This window comes from Cygnus olor, chromosome 7, assembly GCF_009769625.2.
Source record: "Cygnus olor isolate bCygOlo1 chromosome 7, bCygOlo1.pri.v2, whole genome shotgun sequence".
In the NCBI taxonomy this organism is placed as follows: Eukaryota; Metazoa; Chordata; class Aves; order Anseriformes; family Anatidae; genus Cygnus; species Cygnus olor.
The window spans coordinates 18172980-18197511 of NC_049175.1; the positions used below are offsets into that span (position 1 = coordinate 18172980).

General features: G+C 44.5%; 2 protein-coding genes across 6 annotated transcripts in view; both read left to right on the top strand.

Moving 5' to 3' along the window:
• The first annotated feature begins 311 nt into the window (after window positions 1–311).
• Window positions 312–4349, top strand: NDUFB8 (NADH:ubiquinone oxidoreductase subunit B8). Its single transcript, XM_040562738.1, has 5 exons — window positions 312–506; window positions 643–769; window positions 1369–1468; window positions 3305–3460; window positions 4111–4349. Exons 1-5 carry the CDS (start codon window positions 410–412, stop codon window positions 4201–4203), a joined length of 573 nt encoding a protein of 190 aa, XP_040418672.1. The 5' UTR covers window positions 312–409; the 3' UTR covers window positions 4204–4349.
• A 783-nt stretch (window positions 4350–5132) lies between these two features.
• SEC31B (SEC31 homolog B, COPII coat complex component) overlaps window positions 5133–24532 on the top strand; it is a 32973-nt gene continuing 13573 nt past the window's right edge. The window contains exons 1-17 of one of the 5 annotated variants that reach the window (XM_040562742.1): window positions 5133–5246; window positions 6622–6802; window positions 9111–9199; window positions 10775–10898; window positions 11145–11340; window positions 12129–12224; window positions 12878–13018; window positions 13522–13664; window positions 13916–14015; window positions 16002–16163; window positions 18107–18259; window positions 19000–19230; window positions 20700–20774; window positions 21373–21456; window positions 22402–22510; window positions 22925–23103; window positions 23773–23899. In XM_040562742.1, coding sequence (XP_040418676.1) covers window positions 9121–9199; window positions 10775–10898; window positions 11145–11340; window positions 12129–12224; window positions 12878–13018; window positions 13522–13664; window positions 13916–14015; window positions 16002–16163; window positions 18107–18259; window positions 19000–19230; window positions 20700–20774; window positions 21373–21456; window positions 22402–22510; window positions 22925–23103; window positions 23773–23899 — 1999 coding nt within the window. In that variant the 5' untranslated portion in view covers window positions 5133–5246; window positions 6622–6802; window positions 9111–9120. The other 4 variants (XM_040562741.1, XM_040562743.1, XM_040562740.1 and 1 more) reach the window with 4 other exon arrangements.

Consider the following 24532-nt stretch of genomic DNA (forward strand, 5'->3'; position numbering starts at 1 on the left):
GGCCTGCCCTCGTCAGCGCCTCGGCGGCCGGCTCCGCGCGGGGGCAGCGGAGGGAGCGCCGCTGCCCTCGTCCCGTCAGCGGGCCCGCGATTAGCGCTGCTCCCAGCACCGGCGGCCTGAACGAGGGCTGGGCCGCGATGGGTTTCGATCCGCTGAGGCTCCTCGCGGAGGTCGTCACAGGGACGCTGCCCATCGTGGGAATAACCGGGGGGGACGGGCCCAGCCGCGCCGGGTTCACATAGCGGAGCGGACTGCAAAGCCTGCTCGCGCTCACAGTGGCGTTGTGCACGGCAAGGCGCCGCTCGCGTCTGCAAACCCACACCGCTACACCCACGCCGCGCAACCTCCGCCCCGAGCCTTTCTGGCCCCGCCGGCCGCCGTCGGCGGCGCCTGCGCGCTGGGAGGGGGGATGATGGCGGCGGCCGGGCTCGGCGGTGTCCTCTGGCAGCGGGCGGCCGCCCGCCTGCGGGCGCTGAGGGTGGCAGCGCCGCTGGGAGCCCGGGCGGGTACGCGGGAGCTCGGGGGGGAGCCGTGGTGAGGCGGGAGGTGTCCCTGAGGGCTGCGGGGTGGTGGTGTGGGGCTGGGAGGGCAGCGCGGCCCCCCCTTGGCTTGCACCCACCCCGCCTCGGTGCTGTCCCGCAGCTTCGGGTCTGTCCTCGGAGCTGCTGCCTGGGCCCTACCCGCGGACGCCGGAGGAGCGGGCGGCTGCTGCCAAGAAGTACAACATGAGGGTGGAGGACTACCAGCCCTACCCCGACGACGGCTTAGGGTGAGCTTGGGGGGTTTTGTGCCCCTGGGGCTGCCGAGGCCTCAAAGTCTCCTCTGTTGCGTGCTGCTGGATGCCGTGCTGTGAGCTTACAGCTTGGAAATAAATGCTCAAAACAGAAGCAAAACAGAAGCAAATAGAATGAATGGGAGGCCTGTGTAAATATAATACTGTCTGAGAGACTTTGTATGCTGTTGTAATGAGAGGGATAAACTCTATAAATTCCATTTATGGAATAAATATTTCAGGAGAAGTTTAAATTCTGGGGAATATTCAGACATGCCAAATACCAGACAAGAAAGGTTCTGTATTTCAGTGAAGTTTACATTTTCTTCCCTGTACCATAGCCTGACAAGCATGCTTTGACGTATGCCGTTTGATATAATAACAACTTCTATCAGGGTGACGATTGTGCAAGTTGCATGTGAGTTGCACGATTCTTCTTTAAAGAAAAGCATATATGTATAGTTCAGAACCTATAGAAACAAGAAAGTGTTCTTCCATTTTCATACATCTATTTTATAAAGTCTTACACAATATGTATATCAAAACTTAATACAGTTCTCTTGGCTGTTTGTTTTCTGTGCGCCTGTTTCTCACAGGTATGGTGACTATCCCATGCTCCCTAAACGCTCTGCTCATGAGAGAGACCCCTGGTACCAGTGGGACCAGCCAGATACCAGGCATAACTGGGGAGAGCCGGTGAGAATGCCAGTAGCAGTTTTCATGCCGTTAATGCTGCTGTTACTAAATACTAAGACATATGTCTACTTAGTGCTTTCTTTGTAATTCTTTGTCCAATTGCATCCCGGAGTGCAGGGGTGTGTTGCCTATGCGTAACACAGGGACAGTCAATTAAAAGTGAATTTAGGCTGTGGTCATCAGGCTAAACAATTGCTGTGGAAGTGCTGAGGAACGTTAACATCTCATTACCTATAAGAATAACTTTACAAATTAAACTTTCTCTGTAGCAATGGGAAAGGCTTCTCCATTTTCTTTGCCTGATCTGTCTTGGTATCGGAACTTAGTTCAGGTTCCTCTAGCTAAGAAGCCCTCATTTGTGTAGAGGTCAGTCTAGTCCAATGGAAGCAGCTATCGCTGTTTTATTACTCCAGGATTCTTTTGGGATAAAATAGAAATAAGGAGGCTTTCTCTGAAGAAAGTGTGCAAGACAGCCTTAAGAGAAATGAGCAGACAGAACATGTACATTAACTTGCAAAATCTAAGTTCTTCAAGCTCCTTGCCAGGAGTAGCTTTCGGTTAATACATGGTCTTTCTGTGAAGGACTGAAATCCAGCTGTGATTACTGAATCTGGTAATTGACTTGAATACTTTTTATTACAATTAGAAATTATGTAAGCACGTGTATGTCATATGTCATAGTATAAGCATGCAAGAGCACCCTATCGTGTGTACCACAGTAAAATTTTAAGTCTATGTTGTAGTGACTGCAGAAGCAATTACATGGAAGACCTTGCAGTGATTCTGTGCTGCTTGGAACAGGAATGCTTGTATAGTTACTTGTGCCCTTGAGGTGGGATAAGATCTTTACTTGTAAGAACTGACTCTTGCTTATAATTCATAGCTGTAATTTAGGTTTGAACAAGTGCTTGAAAACAAGGCCTCCTGCCCCAAACATTGTCCTTAATATCTCATTGCTTTTTAGGGATGGCACCGTAACGCTCAGGGCAGGATTCAGTTGCTTAATCTCAGATTTCCGTGCCTTTTCAATACCTGAGGGGGTCTGAAATTTCCACGTGGAGTTGGCAGCTGGGGGCCTAGTGGAATATACTGGCACGTTGTAGGTGTTGGCAGATGCTTCTGTCTAGGCAGCTGAATTCTGTTCAGTCTGCCTCTCGGGGGTTGACAGCAGAATGGCTGTGTATGAAAATTTAAAAGTAGGGGATCTAGAGGCAGTACTTGAGCTGCAAATGAATGAGTTCTCTGCTTTCCATAATGTGATAGGAGCCTAGGCAGAACGTGCATAGGACTTCCCTATGTATGTTTTGAGGCAGAAGTCTGAATGCCCTTCTGTTTCAGTCAAGAAGGGCATTAGCTTGCTACTGCCCCTGCTCTTGTCATGAAGCAGCAGCAGCAGCAGGTGCTCTACCTGTTTTGAAGAGCCAGCTTCCAAATGGCAGGTAGTTGCTTCTTTGCTTGAAATAAGTGCTACTTCTGCTGAGGTTTGTGACTGATCTTCCATAAACAAGGGTGCCAATTTGTGCCATGCTTTCTCAACAGCACTGGGGAGCAAATCTAAGGTAGAGTGATTATGCAGATAAATAACAGCTGCTGGTATGTTATAATTAAGCATGCGTGCCTGGTATAAACATATAGGTATAAACATGGTATTTGGAGTCTTGACTTTTACTGTAATCAACAACTTGCCATGACTATAGGTGACGTATTGCCTCTGTGAAACATGAAACACAGCTTCTGGCAGCTTTGTGAATGAGAATGCTGTAAATACTTCTCTCCTAGGTAAGAGCAGCTTGAGTACTGCTGGTAAACGTGTAGTCTTTTTCCTTTGTTCTTTAGATGCACTGGGACTTTGACATGTATATTCGGAACCGTTTTGATACATCCCCCACTCAAATTCCATGGCATACTATGCGCAAACACTTCTTCATTTTTTTGAGTACCATGCTGATCATGTTTGGCATCGGAGGGTTCTACCCATCCTACAGGCCTGTGGTGAGTTACACCCTTGGGTAAAGGGCGGAACAGTAGCTCTTGCTCGTCACTGCTGATGGCCAAAAGGGTGTTTTTGCCGAAGCTGAGTGAGTGTGCGTGTGAAACCCTGCTGGCAGCAGGGAGGCCTTGTTCAGTCTGAGTTATTCTGTTAGCTGGCTTGGCTCAACTCACAGATTGTCTCAGTGAGCAGTTCCCATTCTTGGGGAACTATTTCTTAATTTTCTTACAGGATCCTTCCTTTGGTCTGGGCATTCTCCTCTGCGTGTGTGTGCATGAGATGCTTTTTCCTCTTCTTTTGCCCTATGTTTAAGTTACATCATGATCTGCATCATTTGAATACTTTTGATAAATAAGTCTAAACATACAGAGATGAGCTGTTGGTTGATAAAATGTTTGATGTTTCTGTTAAAGGACATAGATTTATAATAAAAAAAAACAACAGTCTGAATATTAGAGTACAAGGAAAGTCTGGAATGTTCCTACTGAAGCACTTAAATATGAATTTAAGTTGTAACTGACAAGCCTTTTTTGGGGGAGGTAAGGGAGGAAGCAGGGGAGATTGATGGGAACTGGATGGGACGTTTTCTCCTTACCCCTTAAGTTGATTATTTGAGTGTCATATATTTGCTGCTATTTTTCTGTTTTTATAGGGACCGAAGCAGTATCCGTTCAATGACCTGTATCTGGAGAGAGGAGGAGACCCCAATAAAGAGGCACCGGTGGTGACGCACTATGAAATCTGAAAGCTGCTGGAAAATCTGAAAGCTGCTGGAAGTGTTTCTCCTGCATCAGCTCTGCAGGGCGTGGCATCTTTAGTGATCACTGTGACATACGTTAATGGTTGTTCGTTTGACCACTAACTGCAGTGAAATATATCAATAATACCTGTTGTGCTAGTTGTCTTTTATCAATTTGAGAAGGTTAAGCAATGACCAATAAAATTAAATGATGCCTGTCGTTTTTCTAGGCAGGCTACTATATGGGGCTAAGTTCTGAGAGCAGTCCTAGGACTGCTGCTAGGTTTACTTACCTCATGCAAAAATCACCCTTTGCTAAGCCTGTTTGTGTAGGAGGTGTTGCCTGTTATGAAGTGGCTTACTGCAAGTGCTGCTTGGAACTGAACTGCAGCGCAGTCATGTCACGTGAAATGACAGGTCCAAGAGCACTGATGCCGCAGTTGGTTGCTACGTGACCTGAGCTCTGCCACCAGGTTTAGGGTTAGCCTGACCCACAAAGTGTGCCCGTCTGGCTGCAGACCACAGCCTCCTCCGGCTTTATCTGCAGTTTGATTGCGAAAGCTATGCATAGTTACGTTTGATCAAGCTCCTAGATTTTCTAGTGCCACCCTTCCTTTTCCATAAGCTTTTCCCTTCTGTTGCTGGAGGGGGCGATACCTTCAGCACTGATTTATGGTGAAAATTCAGTTCCCCTGTTGCTGTGTCTGAGACCCTGCTCTTTGGCTACAGGAGCAGGTGATCACAGGAGGCTAAGGGCTTGGAGTGCTTCCTATGAACCCCATGCTGTGCTTTGCTCCCAACACCCTGTCGTGACTCAGTTCGGTGCTCTAAGGGAAGCGCGTATTTAAAGGAAACTATATTATTTAAAGGAAAAAAAGCTCCAGTGAAGGGGCCGGGCCGGGGCCGCGCAGGCGCGGCGGGGCGGGGCGGGCGGGGCCGCTCCTGCGGGCGGCGGGGCGGGGGCGGCGCCTGTTGGGCTCCCGGCGGCCACCGGCGCGAGTGCTCAGCTCGGCGGGGACGGCCGGGAGCCGGGGAGGGCCCGGCAGCCGGTAAGGGCCGCGGCCGCCCCTCCCTGACCCCCCCCCCCTGCTCCGCCCCCGCCCCGCTCGGGCTGGGGCCGAGCGGCTGCCCCCGGCCCCGCTGCCGGCTTCGCTGCCCTGCCCCGGTCCCGTGTCCCCGGCCCCGCCCCGGTTTCTGGGCGGCGGGGGGGCTGTGGGGTAGCCGGGGGACACCCCAGCCCTGTCGGGCACCATAACGCTCGGTGCGGAGCCGTTTGTCCCCCACACGCGTCGTGCTCGGGCGCTTGGGGCAGCCCTGGGGCGTGAGGAGCTGGTTTCCGTGCCCCGGTGGCTGTCAGGGAGGAATGTGCTGAGCTCTGCCCCGCGCCAGCCCCGCCTCGCGTGATCAGCTGGGATTAGCGCTGCGCCTTCTGCCTCCTGTAACCGGGCTTGTAGCGAGTGTTTAGGGGAGCTGGCTGGGGTGCTGGGGAGCTGGGGGATTGGGAAAGGAGGGTGCCAGGCCGTCGCGAAAGGAAGGGGCAGTGCAAAGGTTTTAATCGATGCTGGGGTGTGGAGAACGTAGGGCAGTCTGCACCTTAACCCTCGTGTCGTGGCTGAAAGGCCCTTCTCAGCCCTTAGGGTGGCTGCTTTCCTCCTGGGTGACCTTGGACGAGTCTCTCCTGTTCTGCTGCCCACGCTTCACCCTTAGCTGAGGGGATCAGATCAGGCCCTCAGCTTCCTCTGCCTGCTGTGCTGGAAGGCTGGGGGCAGCAGGAACCCTTCAGAGGTTGGGTGCCCGGCTGGGGGAGGACTGGAAGAGTTAGGGCTGTATTGGCAGAATTGGGGTGGTGGAAGAGAGAGGAGGCCTTACCAGAGTGATACCAGGGTTAGTTATCGTGGCAGGTCTTTTACAAAGTACTCCAAGCCACAAGCGCTTCAAGTTAGCGTAGGTGAGGAGTCCTGCCTCTGTCAGCGTAATCCGTGGTGGTTCCAGAGCGTGTGCCCTCACTTGTCGCTGCTTGCTGCGTGCTCCCCGGCACGAGGAGAGCTGGCACAGCCGGGTTTTGCTGTGCACTGTTACCTTTTAAGGGCACCGTGCAGGAAAACACGGCTTGGGGAGAGGCTTTGGGGAATCGCTGCTCCCGTCCTGGGGCTCCCACCGGGGCTGCGATTCGCTAATACGTGAGATCCGTGATCGGATGTTTGGAGGAGGAGTTGTCATGATTAATTAATTAGAGCTCCTGAGAAAAGCATGAGCTTTCTCGGAAGTCTTAGATGCTATTTTGGAGAGATGACAGCAGGTGGCAATCTCTCCCTAAACATCTTATGGAAGAATCCAATATTGTGCATTTCTCTCAGGCAGCCACAAGAGGTTGCTAAAAAGCTGCTTTTTTTTCTTTTTCCGCCCCCCCCCCCCCCCCCCCAGCATTATGAGTCGAATCCTGGATATAGACATATTCATCGTATAGAAGAGTAAGACTCTTCTCTATTCTCAAGACTCTGGCGTTTTTTCCTTCCAAACTCAGAGCCTAGTGATTTAAAGAGGTGCTGCTGCACTGAAGCAAAACCTCAGCTGCAGTGGAGCTGGACTGGTAGAAGCACAGAGGGTAAGAGGTGGGAGCTTGTACCATTCACCTGCCCGAGCTTGTGATGGCTGCAGGCTTCATTGCTCCCTTACCAGAGGGAGGAGGTCTCTTGGCCATTCTCTAATAATGATGGGCTAATCGGGGAGCTGTCTTCTCAAAAGTCAAGCGGCAGGGAGGCCTGGATGTACAGCCGGCAACAGCCAGCCTACAACTGATGGATTGCAAGTGGAGGAGGAAGAGGCAGGAAGGGAAGGTAGGGAACGTACCAGCTGTCCTGCTCCCCCACATCAGTGGAGTCAGGCAGCGCTTTGTGCAGTAGGCCCGTGCTAGCAGGTCCCTGCGACTCCTTCTGGGGATATTTTCATTCCCCACCCCTGATAAAGGGAGCAGACCGGGACAATGTTTCTGTGCTAGTGTGGGACACAGACAAGTGGGAGCTGGGACTTGGCAGAAGGGGTGTGATGGAGCCCAAATGAGTACTAGGTAAAGCATACTGGAAGATAGGAAAATAAGCTTTAGAGGTCTGTTATGGTGATGAGGGGGATGTGGCTTTCCACCTTTGTTCCTGGGCTGCAAGAGGAAACAGTTGCACTTGTTTTATTGTGCAAGAGTTCTGTTCAGCTTCATCTGGGCCTCAGCTAAGCTGGGATAAGGTTAATGTGAGAACAGCAGGTACTTTGAGCTTTGGGAGACACTGCTGCAGGCTAATGCTAGAAAACATCCAATTCTCATTAAACAGCATGTCCTGACAGTACATGGGGGAGAGAGAGTGTGCCCTTACCTTCTGATTGGTGGTAGAGAAGAAACTAAATAGGGTGTGGAGTTACTAGGCAGGAGGTCCAAGTCCAAGAAGCAATGCTGACTGGATTTCCCCGTGTGTGGGCTGCTGGTAATTGGAGACTGTAGCTTCATACAAGCCGCAAGATGATGGAAGACTTTTTCAAAACTATTTTTTAATATGGTTTGGCCAGGCAGTGTGCTGGCCACAGCAAGCTACCTCTGTGAACTTGGCTAGGAATGAACAGCCATGTTTTGGTCTAAGTAAGGCCAAACTCTCGATCACTGGCAGTTATAGCCTGCATCTGGACAGAGGGAGCATGTGAACGCAGGCTGTGGTTTAACTGCCAGCCTGGCTAACGCAAACAGTGCCAAATAGCCAGGAGAGGTTAATCCCAGCAAGCTGGTGAGATGCGGAGTGTTTTGCTGTGCTGCCTGCTTCCAGTCATATATTATTCAGCATGATATCATTGGTATCATCCGAGTGCATAGTTAGCAGCTTTGCTTAGCTAGAATTAAAAATTGTACTGCAGCTAAGCTCAAAAGGTTTAGGAACTGCTCACAAGAGTGATGCTGCTAGCTTGTGAATGATATCTCCACTCATTATTTATGTCATTGACATGCCTAAAAGGCCTGGGACGGACATAGCCTGGGATTGAGAGGTGCTGGGTTCTTTCTTTTCATGTAGAACGGGATCCTACATTGAACAACAATTTGTTTGTATTTATATTCAGTGTGTTGCAGCCTCCTGGCTGTGTACTGTTTATGTTTGTCTTTCAGTTATCCTGCCAAATTATTGCCCAACTAGTCTTTCTTTGGTGACATGGGGAAGTTGTGTTGCCGTTTTACAGGTGTTAGCTGATCTATCCAGAGTCGATAAAAAGAATTATTGTCAGAGCTGGGCTTGAAACCCAATGGTTAACTTATGGATCACGTCCTCTCACCTTCACCTGCCATTTACAAAGTGAAGCAGAAAGGCAAATGATTTTTTCCTTTGGCTTCTCAGAGGAGTGAGAACAAAGTACGTTAACTGAATTGGCACATGATAGCATTGCACTTTGTTTTCTGTTGCCACATCACTTTGCTGCTTGGAATTTAGCCTGTCCTGAGATTCCTTTGGCTCAATTTTTTCATATGCATACACTGACATCGTCTTGTTCAGAGGGGGCAACTAGTGCTTTGCAAATACATTTAACTGAATTTCTGCAGCTGATTTAAACCAGCCTGGACTGAAGGCTTGAGTATATTGTTTAATTTAGATCCCCTTCCTTTAACTGAAACTTGCATGTAACTGGGGTATATGAAAAAGAGCTATGTAGGAAAGAAAATCAGGGATCAGATAGCTGGGATTGTTGTATTGTGTTTTTGTTTTTTTCATGATTTCTGAAATACCCAAATTCATCCCTGTAAAACTGTATTCACCAACTCAGGAAGTAGTAAGTAACGTCTCTCTGAGAACAATTTGTTCTCTTGGTACCATAGTAAGGGGGATATTTTGTTACTGGTATGATTATTTTCATGTTGGCTAACTGCTATGTGAAATTACTTCTAGAGCCCAGAAAATGAAGCTAAAGGAGATTGAGCGAACAGCTGTCCAGGCATGGAGTCCAGCAAACAACCACCCCATTTATCTAGCAACAGGTAAAGTTTTTCAAATTCAATAAAATTAAAGTATGAGTCACAGAGAGACTGTTATGTACAGTTGTATTGGCTTTAACTTTCAACAATTCCCACTTTAATAACCTCTGGAAAGCTTACAAGCAACATGCTGAAAACATTACAGTGTTTTCTGTTTTTTTTTTTTGACCTCCAGAGGATTACTTTCATGCCTAGCTTTGACAACTTAAAGGGCTGTGATTTTTCAAAGGGTGAATACACGTTTTTTTTTTAAATTTAATTTCTATTTAAGTTTGTATGACCTCCAATACCTGCTTGCTGTAAAAAATAAAACAAAATAAGGTTACTTACTTGGAATGTCACAAAGTTCACTTTTATCATATTCATTTCAGCTTACTTTCACTTCGATGGTTTTCAGTGATCATCGTGTAGCTTGGCAGCCAAAGAATAAAATTTTCTTCTTCCTAATATTGCCCGTTTTGATTTACATTCAATTTTCAACATTTTCAAAACCTTTAATTTCCATTTCTTGTATTAATCATTATTCGCTACTTTTATAATCAGATTATTTCCTGAAACATGAAGTCAGCCTGTTCACTGAGTTGGCAGTAGGTGAATTTAGTGCTCATGTGGAACTGTCAGCTTGGGTTGTCTACCCAGCACAAGAAGTAATCAGGCCTGTCTCTTGTCTGGGTTTTGCAGGGCTGCCATATTGTTCTGTTTTGGTTTTTTTTGTTGTTTTTTTTTTGGGGGAGTGACTGTCAAAAAAGTGACTAAAGTTCAGCTGTGGCCTTAAAAACAACATTACCACTTTTGGGATAGATAGGCTATTTTGTGTTTCTCTAATAAGGCCACAGTTTTGGTTGGACCAAATGCCTTGGCTTTGATCTGCCTTAGATCAGAGGCTGCATTGTTTCGTTATTTGTACTGCTTTTTTATAGTCTCTTGGGCACTTCTCCTGCCATAGCCAGTTGCAAAGCATCCCTGTGGCAGCTGGGTGACTATTTGTATGGCAGTGTTCCATTAGGCAACGTTAGGTCTATTTTTAGCTTTTATTCTGTAAGCTAGGGAGAAGGAAGGAAGCCATCACTATTTGGCTGCCAGATCTCTGTGGGTCATCAAGGAATGTTTGGTTGGCTAAGGTTGAAGAACTTTTGGCATAGACTAGGTTTAGAAGTTATGATCGTGACCTCGGGTCAAGGTTGAGGGAACAGTATACAGAAGTATGTGGGATCATAATTGTTTCTGGGTTTCATGATGCAGCTGTATTTGTAATTTAGGTAAAGGCTTAATATCAGAAGATTGGGCTGTTTGGATAATGTATAGGAATTATATCTATCCCAAGAGGGGAAGGTGTTTGTACAGCAGCGACCCTGGTGCCCAGAATTTCTTGACGTTCTAATTTCTTTCAAAGCCTTTGTCATAATAGTTGGTTCCTGATTCTGAGGTATTCATTCATACACTGTCTCTGAATGGGCACAGTATCAATGTTGCGTTGACTCTCAAGGGTAGGTTGGTTACCAGTGCCTTGCTCTATTTATATCTTGTGCTCTTGAAAACAGTGCCCAATTCTAAGTATTACCCTTGTACTTCTGCTAGGAACATCTGCCCAGCAACTGGATGCATCCTTCAGTACAAATGCCACCTTGGAAATATTTGAGGTTGATTTCCGGGATCCCTCCCTGGACATGAAGCAGAAAGGAACACTTCCTGCCTCAAACAGGTATTAGTGTCTCATACTAACATATCGATTAGTGGAACTGAAAAGGGCTTTTCTGGTACAAGAAAAGAAGAGGGGGGGGAGAGTGTTTTCAGGGTGTAAAGTGAACTTTGAATCAGTTTACCGCTATCTTCGAGGACTGACTGTTTTTGGCTTTATACAAGTCATGCTGGGTGTTTGGTAATGCAGAATGTCTAGTCTTCCACCAAATATTGTGGCCTATGCCAGCTTTATTTTCTTCTTCTTTAGGTTCCATAAGCTGATCTGGGGTAACTTTGGAAATGGGTCCCCAGAGTCCTCTGGAGTGATCATTGGCGGAGGCGATAATGGGGTACTGACAATGTACAGTGCACATCGGATCTTGGCTTCGAAGAGCGAGCCTGTAATTGGGCAGACAGAGAAGCATTCAGGGCCTGTTCGAGCTCTTGACTTTAACCCTTTTCAGGTATGCAACGTAAAGATACTTATAAACAAATGAAATTTAACCCCCATGAGCTATTCCCCTTGTGTATAGAGATTTATTAACTGAATACGCAGCTTTTAACCTGAAAGAGGCGTGGTAGCTGTGACACAAGACTGACTTAGAACTCTGATTTGGGCTCTGTTGACAACTTTGCCACTGAATTCCCCTGTGACCTGGATCAAGTCACCTTACTTCACCGTAAAACACGACTTGTAATGCTGTTATACATTAGACCATGAACTGTTAGAAATCAGAACACCTTTGTTTATTTCTTCAGTTGGTGTCCAGTTCAGTGGGTTTCTGATCACACTTGAAGGGACTACAGAATAAGCAAGAAGTGAACAGAACACAATTTCTTATGGTAAAACAAAGGCAAATTAGAATTTGTCCATGGACCCTTTTGGGAAGCCTGTACCTTCTCAAAAGGAATGTTCTTGATGCCAGGATGCAGGGCAAAGGCTCAAATAGCCAGAGGCTGGCTTTCAGACCTGTGGTAGAGTTTCATGATGAGTAACACTAGCTGATGACAAATCTAGCTTGCTAGACAGATTTTAAACAGGTTTCTGCCATGGCACAGCTGAAGACATGGGAGGCCAGAAACATGCTCGGTTTATAATCCTGTTAGTATCTTCTTAGCATTGGCTGTGAAATGCAGGTCTTATCTGACTTTGGAAGCTTTGGGTTTTTTTTAAACTTACATTTATTTTTAAGAAATCTGTCCTCTTTCCCAGTAAGTAGGAGTTTCAGCTGAGCTTCTGTTTTTCCTGCAGAATAATCTCTTGGCTTCTGGAGCCAATGATTCTGAAATTTTCATCTGGGACTTGAATAACTTCAGCGTGCCTATGACTCCAGGGGCTAAATCACAGGTAAATTGAGTTTTCTTCCAGGCAATACCCATGCAGTTTTAATATATCAGTAGGCAAAGCAAAAGGTGTGAGTGTGTGGAGTCATCCTGGTCTAAACACCCTGAAGAGAGAACGATCTTGACTTTTGTCAGGAGAAAGATGAAACATAACTGAATGATGGGTTTCATTCTGGGATATGGAAAGAGAGTTGTAAGGGGAGGGAGGGAAGATAGGCTGGCAAGTTGCAGTAGAATGCACATTGTGTGGATGGGTAAGATCTTTGAGGATTTGAATCAAATACCTGACCAGTTTATCTCGTGATCCAGCTGTGGCATGTGTGATGGATTAAGGACGCTTATTGGACCCATGATTTATGATACACACGGCCAATACAGAATCCAGCACCTGCTCCCAAAATGCAAAGGTGCTTTTCCGAGTGACATTCCCCCACAGAGTTTGATTTTCCACTGTACTCTCTGTGGAAAGAACTTTGCCTGCTCCCTAGTGATTCTGGACTGTGCTGCTAATATTTACAGTTGCTTGATCAGTGATGGAAGAGAGGAATCTATATATTCTCAAATCCCTGACGTTAGTCAAGCTAATGTCAGAATCCTGTGATCGGTGTTTTCCTCAACACAGGGATAATGGAACTATGGCCTTTCCTATCTTGGCAGCCTCATGAAGACATCAGTGTGGTGTCCTGGAATCGACAAGTGCAGCATATCCTGTCCTCTGCTCACCCCAGTGGCAAGGCCGTGGTTTGGGACCTCAGGAAGAATGAGCCTATCATCAAAGTCAGTGACCACAGCAACAGAGTGAGTGAAGACCATCATTCTGACTTGCTTACGACATGCCGCCACCATAAATGCAAAGCAGTGGCACAGGCTCTTGAGATCAAATGCTCATAGTGTGGGAGCTGTTGTGACTGGTTTTCTTGGAGCTACAGCATCAAAACATCTCTCTTTTTTTTTTTTTTTCTTAATGAATTGCAAAAACAATACCCTTACCTATTCCTAAAGTACAGGGCACCCTTGTTTTACATTTCTGTCTTCACAGCTCATTTATGAGAAGCCTCCTGTGTTTTAATCCTGTCTTCCTAGATCAACTTTGAACGAGTCCTTCAACTTCTGTATGGTTAGAGTTTTTTGGCTGTGTAGAGAAGGTAGAAATACTTGCTTTCCACAGCAAGACATTGCTATGCTTGCTTTGTGTCAAGTATTCTAAGCAAGTTAATTACAGAATGATGTGGCTCCGGGCCATTTGCATCGTTGCAAGGTTGCATTGCTGAATTTTCATTCTGTGCTATTTTTGTCCCTAGATGCATTGCTCAGGAATGGCCTGGCACCCAGAAGTTGCAACCCAGCTAGTCCTTTCCTCTGAGGACGACCGCTTGCCAGTGATCCAAATATGGGACTTACGTTTTGCTACCTCGCCTCTGAGCCAGCTGGAAGGGCACGCTAGGTGAGGACCCGCTTGTCATGTTGCATTTTCAAGGATCTCCATTTTTAAAAGGCCAACATCTGGGAGGCTGGAATTTAGAGAACTACAACTATTTATTTATTTCAGGCTGTTTTGTTTCACAGTTGACTCTGGTTTTAGCTGGGATGAAAACCAGTGTTCTGAACTTAAAGCAGCGTGTACCAGCACCTCTTGTTGATAGGGTGAGAGAGAGAGCAGGGCGTGAAATCTGTTTTCTTTCTCATCTGTTTTAGGGGAGTTCTGTCCGTCTCTTGGTGCCAGGCTGACCCTGAATTGCTGTTGAGCAGTGCCAAAGACAACCGGATCTTGTGCTGGAACCCCAGTACAGGGGAGGTACATAACAGCAGCTATAAGTACACGTTATCTGCTTTATACAGAGCTGTGTGCTATGCTACGTGTGTGTCCCTTTTTTGTATCCATGTGGAGTGTCAATATCATTTTTGTAGTATGTCTTCTGCATTCTTTCTGTCTGGAGAAAATGAGAATGTTGTGAGAGGCTTAATGAGACTAAAAACAACAGGGATGAGCAGAGATTTCCTCTGACATATCTGCGTGCAGAAGTTGTACAAGGAAGAAAGCTTTAACTATAAACTTAGTTTCAACTAATTATAATTACTCCCTCTGTGTTCACCCATGTAGTGTTCTCTGTTTTTGTCTCTTCTTCCTCTTCCTCGTAGAGTACTGAAAAAAAAGTAGTGGGGGTCCAACTTGAATGAGAATGAGGATCATTTGTTAGAGTCATTGAGAGGAGAACAATATGCCTGCAAACTTTATTTGTAGTACAGTGTTTTCACATGTAGTTGCTTACATAGTCACATATCTCAAAGTTACCATCTTTGAAATACGTAAATATCACAATGGTTTTAAACATTTCAAATGGGACTATGTAAAAATTTCTCTGCACACCTACTTGTTCAATTACGAGTTTCTGTATAAAACTGAATTTTGAACTTTGAACAAATTTCACTGTGTTGATCTTGATGATAGCACAGGGAAAGTACTCTTACCATACGGAGCAAAGTCCAGCTGTGACTCCCAGGCTGGATTCATCTTATGGGGCAATTTGCCTAGCTGACCACCTTTGCCTTGGAGACAAAAAAAGAAAGTAAATTAAACTATTTTTGTAAAAGACATGAAATGCTGTTGTGGTTTCAGGGGATTTGAAGCTCACTGTGTACAAATGTGTAGTGGTTAGAAGAGAATCAGACTCTGAAATGTTCCTGATGACTGATTTTTACTAAAGCCTTTTCACTATATTTTAGAGGAAGAATTTAAAAGCCAAATTTACTGCAGCTGGTTTATCTTTATGCATGCTGATGTAGATTTGCAGAGTTCAAATTCAAGTTGGGCATCTATGCACGTATTATTTTTAGGAGGTTTTCTTGACTTAGTGCCAGTGATTAGAAAATTTTCAAGTGATACAAGACTTAGGAGAGTTTTCAATAGTAACAAAAGGGCATTTACAATGCTGATCTGGTAATTTGGGGGGAATGGTTTGGTTTGGAGGAGATTTTCTTTTGGGGAGGATTATTTGTTAAACTGCTTAAAAATAAATACATACGTTTTATTAGAGGTAAATGCAAGGTTTTATACCTAGGAATAGAGAGCAGATCATGTTCTCACACAGAATGAAGCAGTGATTCTGTGTGCTGGAAAGCATTGTGCCTGTGAGGCATAAAGCAAATCTATTCGTTTTACAAACTGGAGGCTCAAAGTCAAGGTTGTGTTAGTGAGCTGCCCCAAATCAGGCAAAAAGTCTGTGACTGGCCATGAATTGAACTTCAGATTTTTGAGTGTTTGATTTGTCTGCAATAGCCTTCATAGTTTGTCTGTAGCTATTACAGCCCTCTTTTTTTCATTCTACTTCTTTTCTGTAGGCTTTTATTTTCCCTGTCAAATGTGTTCTTCTAGACCATCCTTTCTGTTTACACATTCTTGATCACGACACCTTCTTGCCTATTGGCTTCTGGTTTTCTTGCATTGTTTTCTGGTGTGTCTCCTGTGGTTAACAGCAGGTGCGACAATGCTGTTGCACTCTGATACAGTAGTACTTAAAAAGCAGAACAAAATCCCAATGTAACAAGTCAGTTTTGCTCTACAATTAGAACCCTATTGTTCAGCAGCTTTCTGGGGCCTTCTGTTGTTTGGGCTCTGTGCGTTACAACTCTGTTGCAAATGCATCCTTCAAGCTAAAATATAAGACTTGTATACAATGGTGGTATGTAAATAAGTCTAACATGCTTGTTGTGGGCAAGTAATTTGGGGAAAGCAGAGGGCTATTCTTATATTGTGTGTTTCTGTCTTCTCTTTTTGTGATAGATGGTTTATGAGTTACCTATTCAGAGTCAGTGGTGCTTTGATGTCCAGTGGTGTCCTAGGAATCCTTCAATCTTCTCTGCTGCCACTTTTGATGGATGGATCAACATTTATTCTGTTATGGGTGGGAGCTTAGAAGCTCAGCAGAAGACACAGGCTGACAAGGTAAAGTCCCGTGAATGTATTTTGTCTTGAGGGATTGGCAGTTACTCTCCTGACTTCTGAGAGCATTAGAAGCACACCATTGTAACAGTATGATTTTTAAGGAATGCAGTCAGTCACACCCACTGGGACATATAGCTGTATGGTATGGGAATCAGAAGCTGCCTGTTATGAGGATTTAATACCCACCTAGACACAAATGGACTGTGTTGCCTTCTGACAAAGAGGTATCTCAGTGTGTCTAGTAAAATTCATTAGTGTGTAAAGAAAACAAAGATCAAATATAGTTTTGATGTTATATATATATATATATATATATATATATAATGATTATTATTGCTAGAATAAAAATCAGCACAACTGTTAGAGCAACAAGCTTGTCACTAGGTTAAAATTAAATACATTGATACTAATTAATACAGAACATTATTCTTTATTAGTTCATAAGAGAATTTCTAAAAGTGGCTTTTAAACCACAGTTAGCAACTCTCCTTAAGTCAATTAACTATAACATGGAGCAGGTTAATGTTTTGATACTGAAACCCGTTATTTAGACATTGAATTGATGGGCAAACTCTGAACGAATTAAATGTCAGTAGCCTGAAATTTTATTTTTAATCTGGTGTCTAGTCTTTCAATTCCCACCCTCTCTCCCAGCCAACAAATTCATTGCAATACAGGTTTTAAGAGAATACCTATGAGCTGGATTAATTTTATTTATATAGTCATTTACAGCCGATTGAGTTCAGTTTCATAGGATTTGCAAGAAGCAAAGAATACTTTACAAAGCAACAGCAGTAGGAGATTAAGGGTTTATTTAACCCATGGCAAATTTTCTTTCTGTGCATTTTCCATGTGCATGCATCACACTTCCACACTTCACAATTGGAGAATAGTAGGGTAGCATAACTCATAGATGAACAAAAGTAGGAGATGATGATAGTTATGGAGGCTGGAAGTTCACGACTAAGAGGTGGTATTTTTCCTCTGGATTCCATGGTATCAGGGCAGAAACTCTGAAGACCTGGAGGTTGATGGTACTAGTACCTTGTTAGTTTTGTGGTGTGGTTGGCTTGTTTGTTTTAAGGTTTAGGATGATTGATCTGTAAGTTTAGGCTGTTCTCTCAGGAAATACTTTTTCTTTGGAATTAGTTTCACGTTTTGACTTAAAAGACAAAACATGTAGGTCTTGCATGGGATGCTTTGTTTGGCAACCTTAGCTAGCCCAGCCTTGTGTTGCTTCCTTTCAGGTATGCCAGTCAGAGGTCTTTTGGAGCTATGCCATGTGATCCTGTCAAGCTTGAACAGGGTTATCCTTGGCTAACACCAAATCTATGCCAATAATGTTAAAAATAAAGAATGCTTGTGAACAGCATTGTGTATATGCTCACCAACTCCCTAAACATCAGAAATCCAGATCAGAGGCTACTTCTGACATACTCTTGTCTAGGCAATAAAGTCTGGAGAGGTTATTTCACCAGCCTCACTAAAGTCCTATAAAAGCTTGAGACAGTCCTTAAAACTAACTAATTTGAAAGATTCAAGCAACAGAAAAGGAGTCAGCATTCCTTTATGAGCAATACAAGAAATAAGTTGACAACTTTTGACCATATTTTGTCACTGTCTTGCATAAAACAAGTAATTTTGTAATTCCTGTTTTTATGAGTTGAGTGCTAAGCCAAGCACTATTTGTTAGGGAATTTTTGTCTTGCTAAGGAAACTTGCTTGAAAGTCTCTCAAGGTGAAGTTTTCTTGAGAAATCATTTCTAGGACTGTTTGGAAATTCCGTTGTCTTACATTGGGCTTGGTAATATTTCAGGAAGAGATGCTGTAATAGTCTCTTTCTTCATCAGCATGGTGCGTAACTATTAGCAGTATTTTTTTGTGCTTGCTCCATACAGACCAGAATTGAATTGTATCTTATCACTTTCTCCATCTGATTCTAGATCTCTTCCTCCTTCAACAACCTGGATCCCTTTGGCACAGGACAGATCCTTCCTCCTTTGCAGGTGCCTGAGCAAGTAGCTCAGACCACTTTGATTCCACCATTAAAAAAGCCACCAAAGTGGATTCGCAGACCTGTGGGTGTTTCATTTGCAGTAAGTGAATAGAACATGCTTAGCTGAAAGTGCAATAGACTGTCTTCTAGTAATGCAGTCCCTTTCTTTCTCTGTGAAAACTTGTGATCTTCCTGCTGCTAGTTGTTTTAATGCCTGTTTGAGGCACTGTGTGGTTTCCCATATAGGGGAGCTTTTTTGCTCAACATTCAGGTACATATCCAACATGAAAGAGTCCTGTAGCAGAGAATGCGAGGTTATAAGGAGGAGTTAACAGAGCTAAGAGACTCATACTGGCCTTATAAGCTGTGGCATACATTTCCATTCTCCTGTCTTTCTCCTCTCTATCCAAGTATTTAATTTTCTTCCCCTCTCCCCTCAAAACTCTGGATTTTTCTTTTAGCCTGTCTTTACTTGTTTTCTGTCCGTCTAGTACGTGCTATTTGCATGATGGCTTTCATCATTGCAGCCTGCCTCTCCATGTCAGAAAAGAACAAACAGTTCCAAATTGTACTTTTTCCTCTGCCTTTCTGGCATTTGCAATTGGCTGTGCCTGACAGCACATACACAAGTGTCTTCATTATCAGTGGGAACTACGGCTTCTTCAGCTTGAAGGGCTTCTGATGGGAACTCCCTCTGTGTTCCTGCTATCTATGCAAGTGAAACTTTGGGTTCCTGTGATCACAGCTGGAGTTTGAGTCTGCCTTGCTAAATGAAGAGCTAAGAGAGGTGTTTTTACCTTTGTTTATAAAAAATTTACTTTGTCTGTCTCTCTTTCTCAGTTTGGAGGAAAACTGATTACCTTTGGTCTTACCAAAGCTCCTGGGCAGCAAATGCAGCAGACTTACCCACACCAGGTTTTCATCAGTCAAGTCACTACTGAAACTGAATTCCTGCTCCGATCCAGAGAACTGCAGATGGCTCTGCAGTCAGGAAATCTCCTTGATTACTGCAAGGGCAAGATCCAGACAGCAAAGTTGCAGTTTGATGAGAACCTATGGAACTTCTTGAAGGTAGAATGACTGTGGGTGAAGCACAGAGGTTATTTCTTCCACATTCCTTCGGTGAAATGTGCTGGTTATGCTCCTCTCTAGTCTTTTATATTCCTGTTCTTTAAGATATAAAATCAAACTGAATTGGCTAGTTAATTACTTGTCTAAAAGAAATTTTGGCAGTTGAGGTTTTGTAGGTTGCATTATTTTCCCGTAGGAATGGTCTTTTCAGTGGATTGGTTTGGGCTTCTTGTCAAGATGCTAAACAGAATTTTCTCGTCTCGACCCAAGTCCAAGTTATATCTACTACTCGTGGGGTTCTACCATTACTATTTCTCAAGGCAAAGTCCAGATGGGTAATGATATTCCCCAGTAATGAGGCAAAGATCTGTGGCAGCATGAGGACTACCTGTAGCACTACATAGGATGATGGTTTCATTGGCAATTTCTTACTTATGAAAGAGTTTGGTGGTGAGGAATTACCATCTTTCTAGAGAGGCTGGGCTTATCCTTAGTAGTTTTTTTTACAGACACTCACAGGCAGCCTGCTTGTCTTTGTGGAAATACTGGGATCTTTTCCATAGCATAACATTTGGATGGAGAATCTGGGCCCTTGAATAGGGGGTGCAGTTGCTGTTTAGGTGGTCGCAAGGGTCTTTCCAACAATGTCTTCATCAGCATTGGATGAGAGACCTCAAACCGTCATTCTGCTGAATTCTTATAATTCAGAATGCCCGTGGTCCTACGAGACAATTCCAGGACAGGCAAGACCCACTGCTATTGAGTTTCTTAAACTACAAACAAAACACCTTAATTCTGTACAAAAGATTGTCCTGCGTGAACATTTCTGCATCTGCAGGAACAGTTTCTACCAACTGTTTACAAGTGTCTTATCTATGTGCAGATTGTTCAGTTCTATAGTAGGAACTGCCTGGAAGACTTAATGAAACAGCCAGGTTCTTACAAGACATTAATCACTCATTAAAGCATACAAGTAGTGTGTATGAAGCGGGCTGTGTACAGCTTGTGGGTAACTCTGGGACTGTCTGAAATCCCCACCCAGAGACCTTCTGTAACAAATAGTTAACTACTTTTTTTTGTGTGAAGCCAGCTAGGAGTTCAGGCAACCACTCAGTTTCATCAAGACTCAGATCAGTCCGTTGACTCTGCACAGAGATTAGCCTAGCAAATCCTGGACCATCCAGAGAATTAATGACAAAGTGTACTAAATATGCGCAAAGGCATAGCCCTGACTCTTGGTTGCACCTAACTGTAACTACATGACAGAACTTGAATTTCACCCTTTTTGTCACCTTAAATTCTATAGACTTGCTCACGGTATTCACTGGGTGTACTTGTCATAGTTGAGTTCTTTATCTATAAACTGAGCTGTAGACTTTGCTGCTAGAAGTAGCCAACCATTGGCAGTGTGTAGATGTCTCGGATTTTACACTTTTTCCTTGCGTTTTTCTTTGTCCTTTGTGACTCAGGTGAACCTGGAGCAGGAATCCAGGACTAAACTCCTCAAGCTGCTGGGCTACAGTAAAGAGGATCTGCAAAAAAAGGTAAGGGAGTCTTTCAATACAGAGAAACCTTTACAGGACTAAAGCTGCTTCAGGAAGGTTGTAGGGTCACTGCTGGAACTGAGTGAGTGCTCTCGCAGCACACAAAGAACCAAAATGTATGAAATTTCAGCTGAGGGGCACCTGAAGTCCCCATTAAAAAGTGAATGTGGGAACTTGTAAGAGTATAACAGTAGCTTCACTGGATCAGACCAAAGGGATCTTGAGCCCTGTTATCTTACTGCCAGTCACTGGTGCTCAAAGGAGCGTATAACAGCAGCACAGTTGTGAGAGCTGCTTCTAGTATCCAGCTCTCTGCGTCTCAGAGTTCCTCAGCCAGAAAGAAGATGACAAATGAAGATAGTCTGGCATAGTGCTGTTGGAACTGCAGGGGGTGACTCTTGCAGCACCACGGGCAATGCTCTGAAAAGGATAAATGACCTCTGCTGGGTGGCCAGCGAGGAATAGGGAGAGGTGGAACGTTTCAAACAGGTGAAAGAGCCAGGGGAGTTGTCTGGGACTTGTCAGTCACTTGGTGGCTTTGCTACTCATTTTAACTTTTACAGGGGCTTCACCCAGTGAATGTCTGTTACTTTTCTAGATCGCCTCATGTTTGAGCAATGGGATCCCAGAAAAACAGCCCCTTCCTGAGGCCGATGAGGCAAACACTGCACAGTCAGATCAGGTATGTCCTGTACATCTTGCCAGTCTTGGAGAGCAGCGGAGGGCAGAATGAACAGGAAAGTTTAATTCCAACCACAAGTTGTTGGGCTCAATGCAGGAATCGCAGAGGGCAGTTCACAGGCCTGTCTGACCCTCACAGGGTCAGACTAAGCGATCATAGTGGTCCCTTCTGGCTTTAAAACAAATCAGCGAATGATGAAGACGGACTCCCGGCTGTTAACCCTGCAAGAAGGCTTGCTTCACCAGTGCTGATTTCTTCAGTGATAGACTTAGCCTCAGCCCAGCTTAACTTCATGCTACAGTTCTGGATTTCCTCTGTGAAGCTTCTGCTGTGGTATTTCTTTTGCATTTCTTTCCTTTTCACCTCTATCCTTTGAAATGTATTTTCATGATTTCGGGATGTCCAGCTTCACATGCCTTCCGAGGCCTGGTTCAGCATCTTCTGTAATTTTGTTCTTCTAAGGAATCTAAAGCTGCTATCCTCAAATTAGTAGTCTTCACAAGCCTTAAACACTTGTTGAAGTATTCTAGTGGTAACACTTGTATCATGCATTCCCATCAAGCACCAAGCATGTCTGTGATCCTGCCTATTAATTACAGGTGTCCCTTGTTGGGCTTGTCCCTGCTCCATGTAAAATTGTACAGCTTGCTGGCAGTTGAGTAGACGAATGCTGGCCAGCAATACTGTTGTCATTGCTTGTCTTACACTATCAAGTCTTCTAAGCTTTGTCAATAGCCACGCTTCTCTTGTTGCTACCTCAGTGAAACTGTGCCTGTTGGTAGTGCATTGACAGGAGGCATGAAGGATTTCCAAGTTGAAATCAGATTTATATGAGCGTTGTCAACCAAATGAAGAGCAGCCCCACCCCACCCTGTAAACCATTAAAATGTTTTGGGCAGAATCTGTGTTCAGTGAATAAAGTAACCTCTTGCACTCTTCGCACAGCTTTTGATAAATACCGGTGATGATGTAGCTGCTGTTTCCTCCTCTTCAGCCTTTTTTGACAACCTCATCCCACAGAATATGAGCGCATTGGAGATTCCTGTCACAGAAGGTATACTATATGAAGGTTTTTTTCTGCTGTCTTTAGATAATGGGAGGAGGGTAAACCATAAAATTCTCTAGGGACCAGGAAGAATTTGGTCCACTCCAGCAGATGGATACCTTTAAAACACATGATGCGCCCTACTGTCATGCAACATCTCTCAGCATTGTGCAAACAAATACTTTTCACAGATAAGAGACCTGTTAAAAGTGGAGGAGAATTGTCTAGATGATGGAAGAGTTACTGTCAAGTCAGTGGGTCTGTTTGTTTGTTTAACTGCAAAACCTGATTTGTGTTTCCAGATCTTCCTTTAGCTGGACTTCCATATGTTTTATTGTTTTTTACTGTCTGCTCTTTAAAATGCATGATCAATTCATCTGGATGGTGCCCCTGTGGGTTGACTCTGCTTTCTCGCCTCTGTAGATACAGATGGACTCATCAGCCAAGCTCTTTTGTTGGGGAACTTTGAGGGTGCGGTTGAGCTGTGCATGCGGGCAGAGCGCTTTGCTGACGCCATCATCTTAGCTATAGCTGGTGGGGAGAACCTCCTAAAGGAGACCCAGAAGCGCTATTTTGCCAAGCGGAAGACAAAACTCTCCCTGGTTAGTGACAGTTTTGTTTACCCACTGAGCAGGGGAAGGTGTGTGATACTGTGGCAGATGTTTGTCTGAATATATATGGAAATGCTTTGGCAGGAAGTGGAATGTCAGCAGAATCTGTTTATCTCCTCTTGGCTAGACATTTACTCTGATCTCTCGATAGTTTTTATGACATTGTCTTGTTACCCACCTAGAATGTCTGTTCTCTGTTCCTTTCTTTTCATTTACCAGTTTCTGCCTCAGCTCCCCATGCCTGTAACCTGTTGAGCATATTGCCCCTTTACTCCCCTAGCTCAGCTAGGAGAGTCCTGGCTTATTAATAGCCTAATGGGATTGGAAAAGGAGTAATAAGGGTTGCCAAAGTCCAGCACTGTATTCCCAATCATCAATACTAGCTGCTCTGAAACAGGGCATGCAGATCTTTAGTCTTGCCTAGTGTGAATGCTTTCATCTTCAGTGCTTTGTTGGGCTTTTTTCTTTCTTTGGAGGCATCAGGTATCAATTTCTGTTAACACTGGAGTGCTGGGATTGGTGGAACTTAATGTGCAGTGAGGTGGTTGCTGCATACTGGGAAGTGTGTCTGGAAGTGAATTATCCCTGTGAATACACTTGTTTGAGCAGTCAGTATATCTTGGTCTTCAGTCACTGACAGGCCTTCTTTTTTCCTCACAGCTGCTGTCCTCCATTGTGCAGCAGAAGTGGCAAGATATCGTTTGCACGTGTGATCTACAGAGCTGGAAGGAGGCACTGGCCATCTTGTTAACATACGCAAAGCATGAGGACTATACCCAGCTCTGTGGTATGCAGTGTTGCTATCTTTTGATAAGACATTCCTTAGGGGAAGGCATTTCTGGACTGCTTACCGTAAGAAGCAGACACGTTTGAGGAAGGAAAGCACTTCTTACTCATTACAACTAGCTGGAAGTCTAAAGTGTGGACTGTTAAGTTAGAAGAATGAATTATGTACACTGTAGCTGACAGTCATGGTTTAAAATGATACGTGCTGGTATTTCCTGTCACCTCAATCCATAACTTGGAAAAAAAACAGAACAGGCAACAGACTGAGTTACTAAGAGCGTCATATTTATTATTTTATTCTGTGGAGACAGGGGTTTCCTTGACAGTAGAAGGTCAGGTGGCTTCACTCCATCTGGAAGGGGTTTTTCTGTCCAGCAGGTTCCCATCCCTTTTAAGCTCAGAGATGGGTTAATGACTGACAGCTTCAGTAGTTTTCTCAAACCTGTTAAAAGCCAAACATGCTCAGCAGCGGGTTGTTCTGATAAGGTAAAGTTAAGGGGCAATCTAGTGACTGAACCTGAAGAAATGTTACTTAGCTGGCAACTAGCACCTGGCTGACAGGAATGGCTAAGCTCTGTTGGAGAAGTGCCAGCACTTCATACGAGTAAGATGACATAACTTGAAATGCAAGAAA

Excerpts from the sequence above, each read along its gene's own strand:
- NDUFB8 (XM_040562738.1), top strand. The coding sequence starts at position 410 with ATGATGGCGGCGGCCGGGCTCGGCGGTGTCCTCTGGCAGCGGGCGGCC. Across the intron at positions 1,469-3,304 it reads GGCATAACTGGGGAGAGCCG|ATGCACTGGGACTTTGACAT; the intron begins GTGAGAATGCCA and ends TTTGTTCTTTAG. Across the intron at positions 3,461-4,110 it reads ACCCATCCTACAGGCCTGTG|GGACCGAAGCAGTATCCGTT; the intron begins GTGAGTTACACC and ends CTGTTTTTATAG.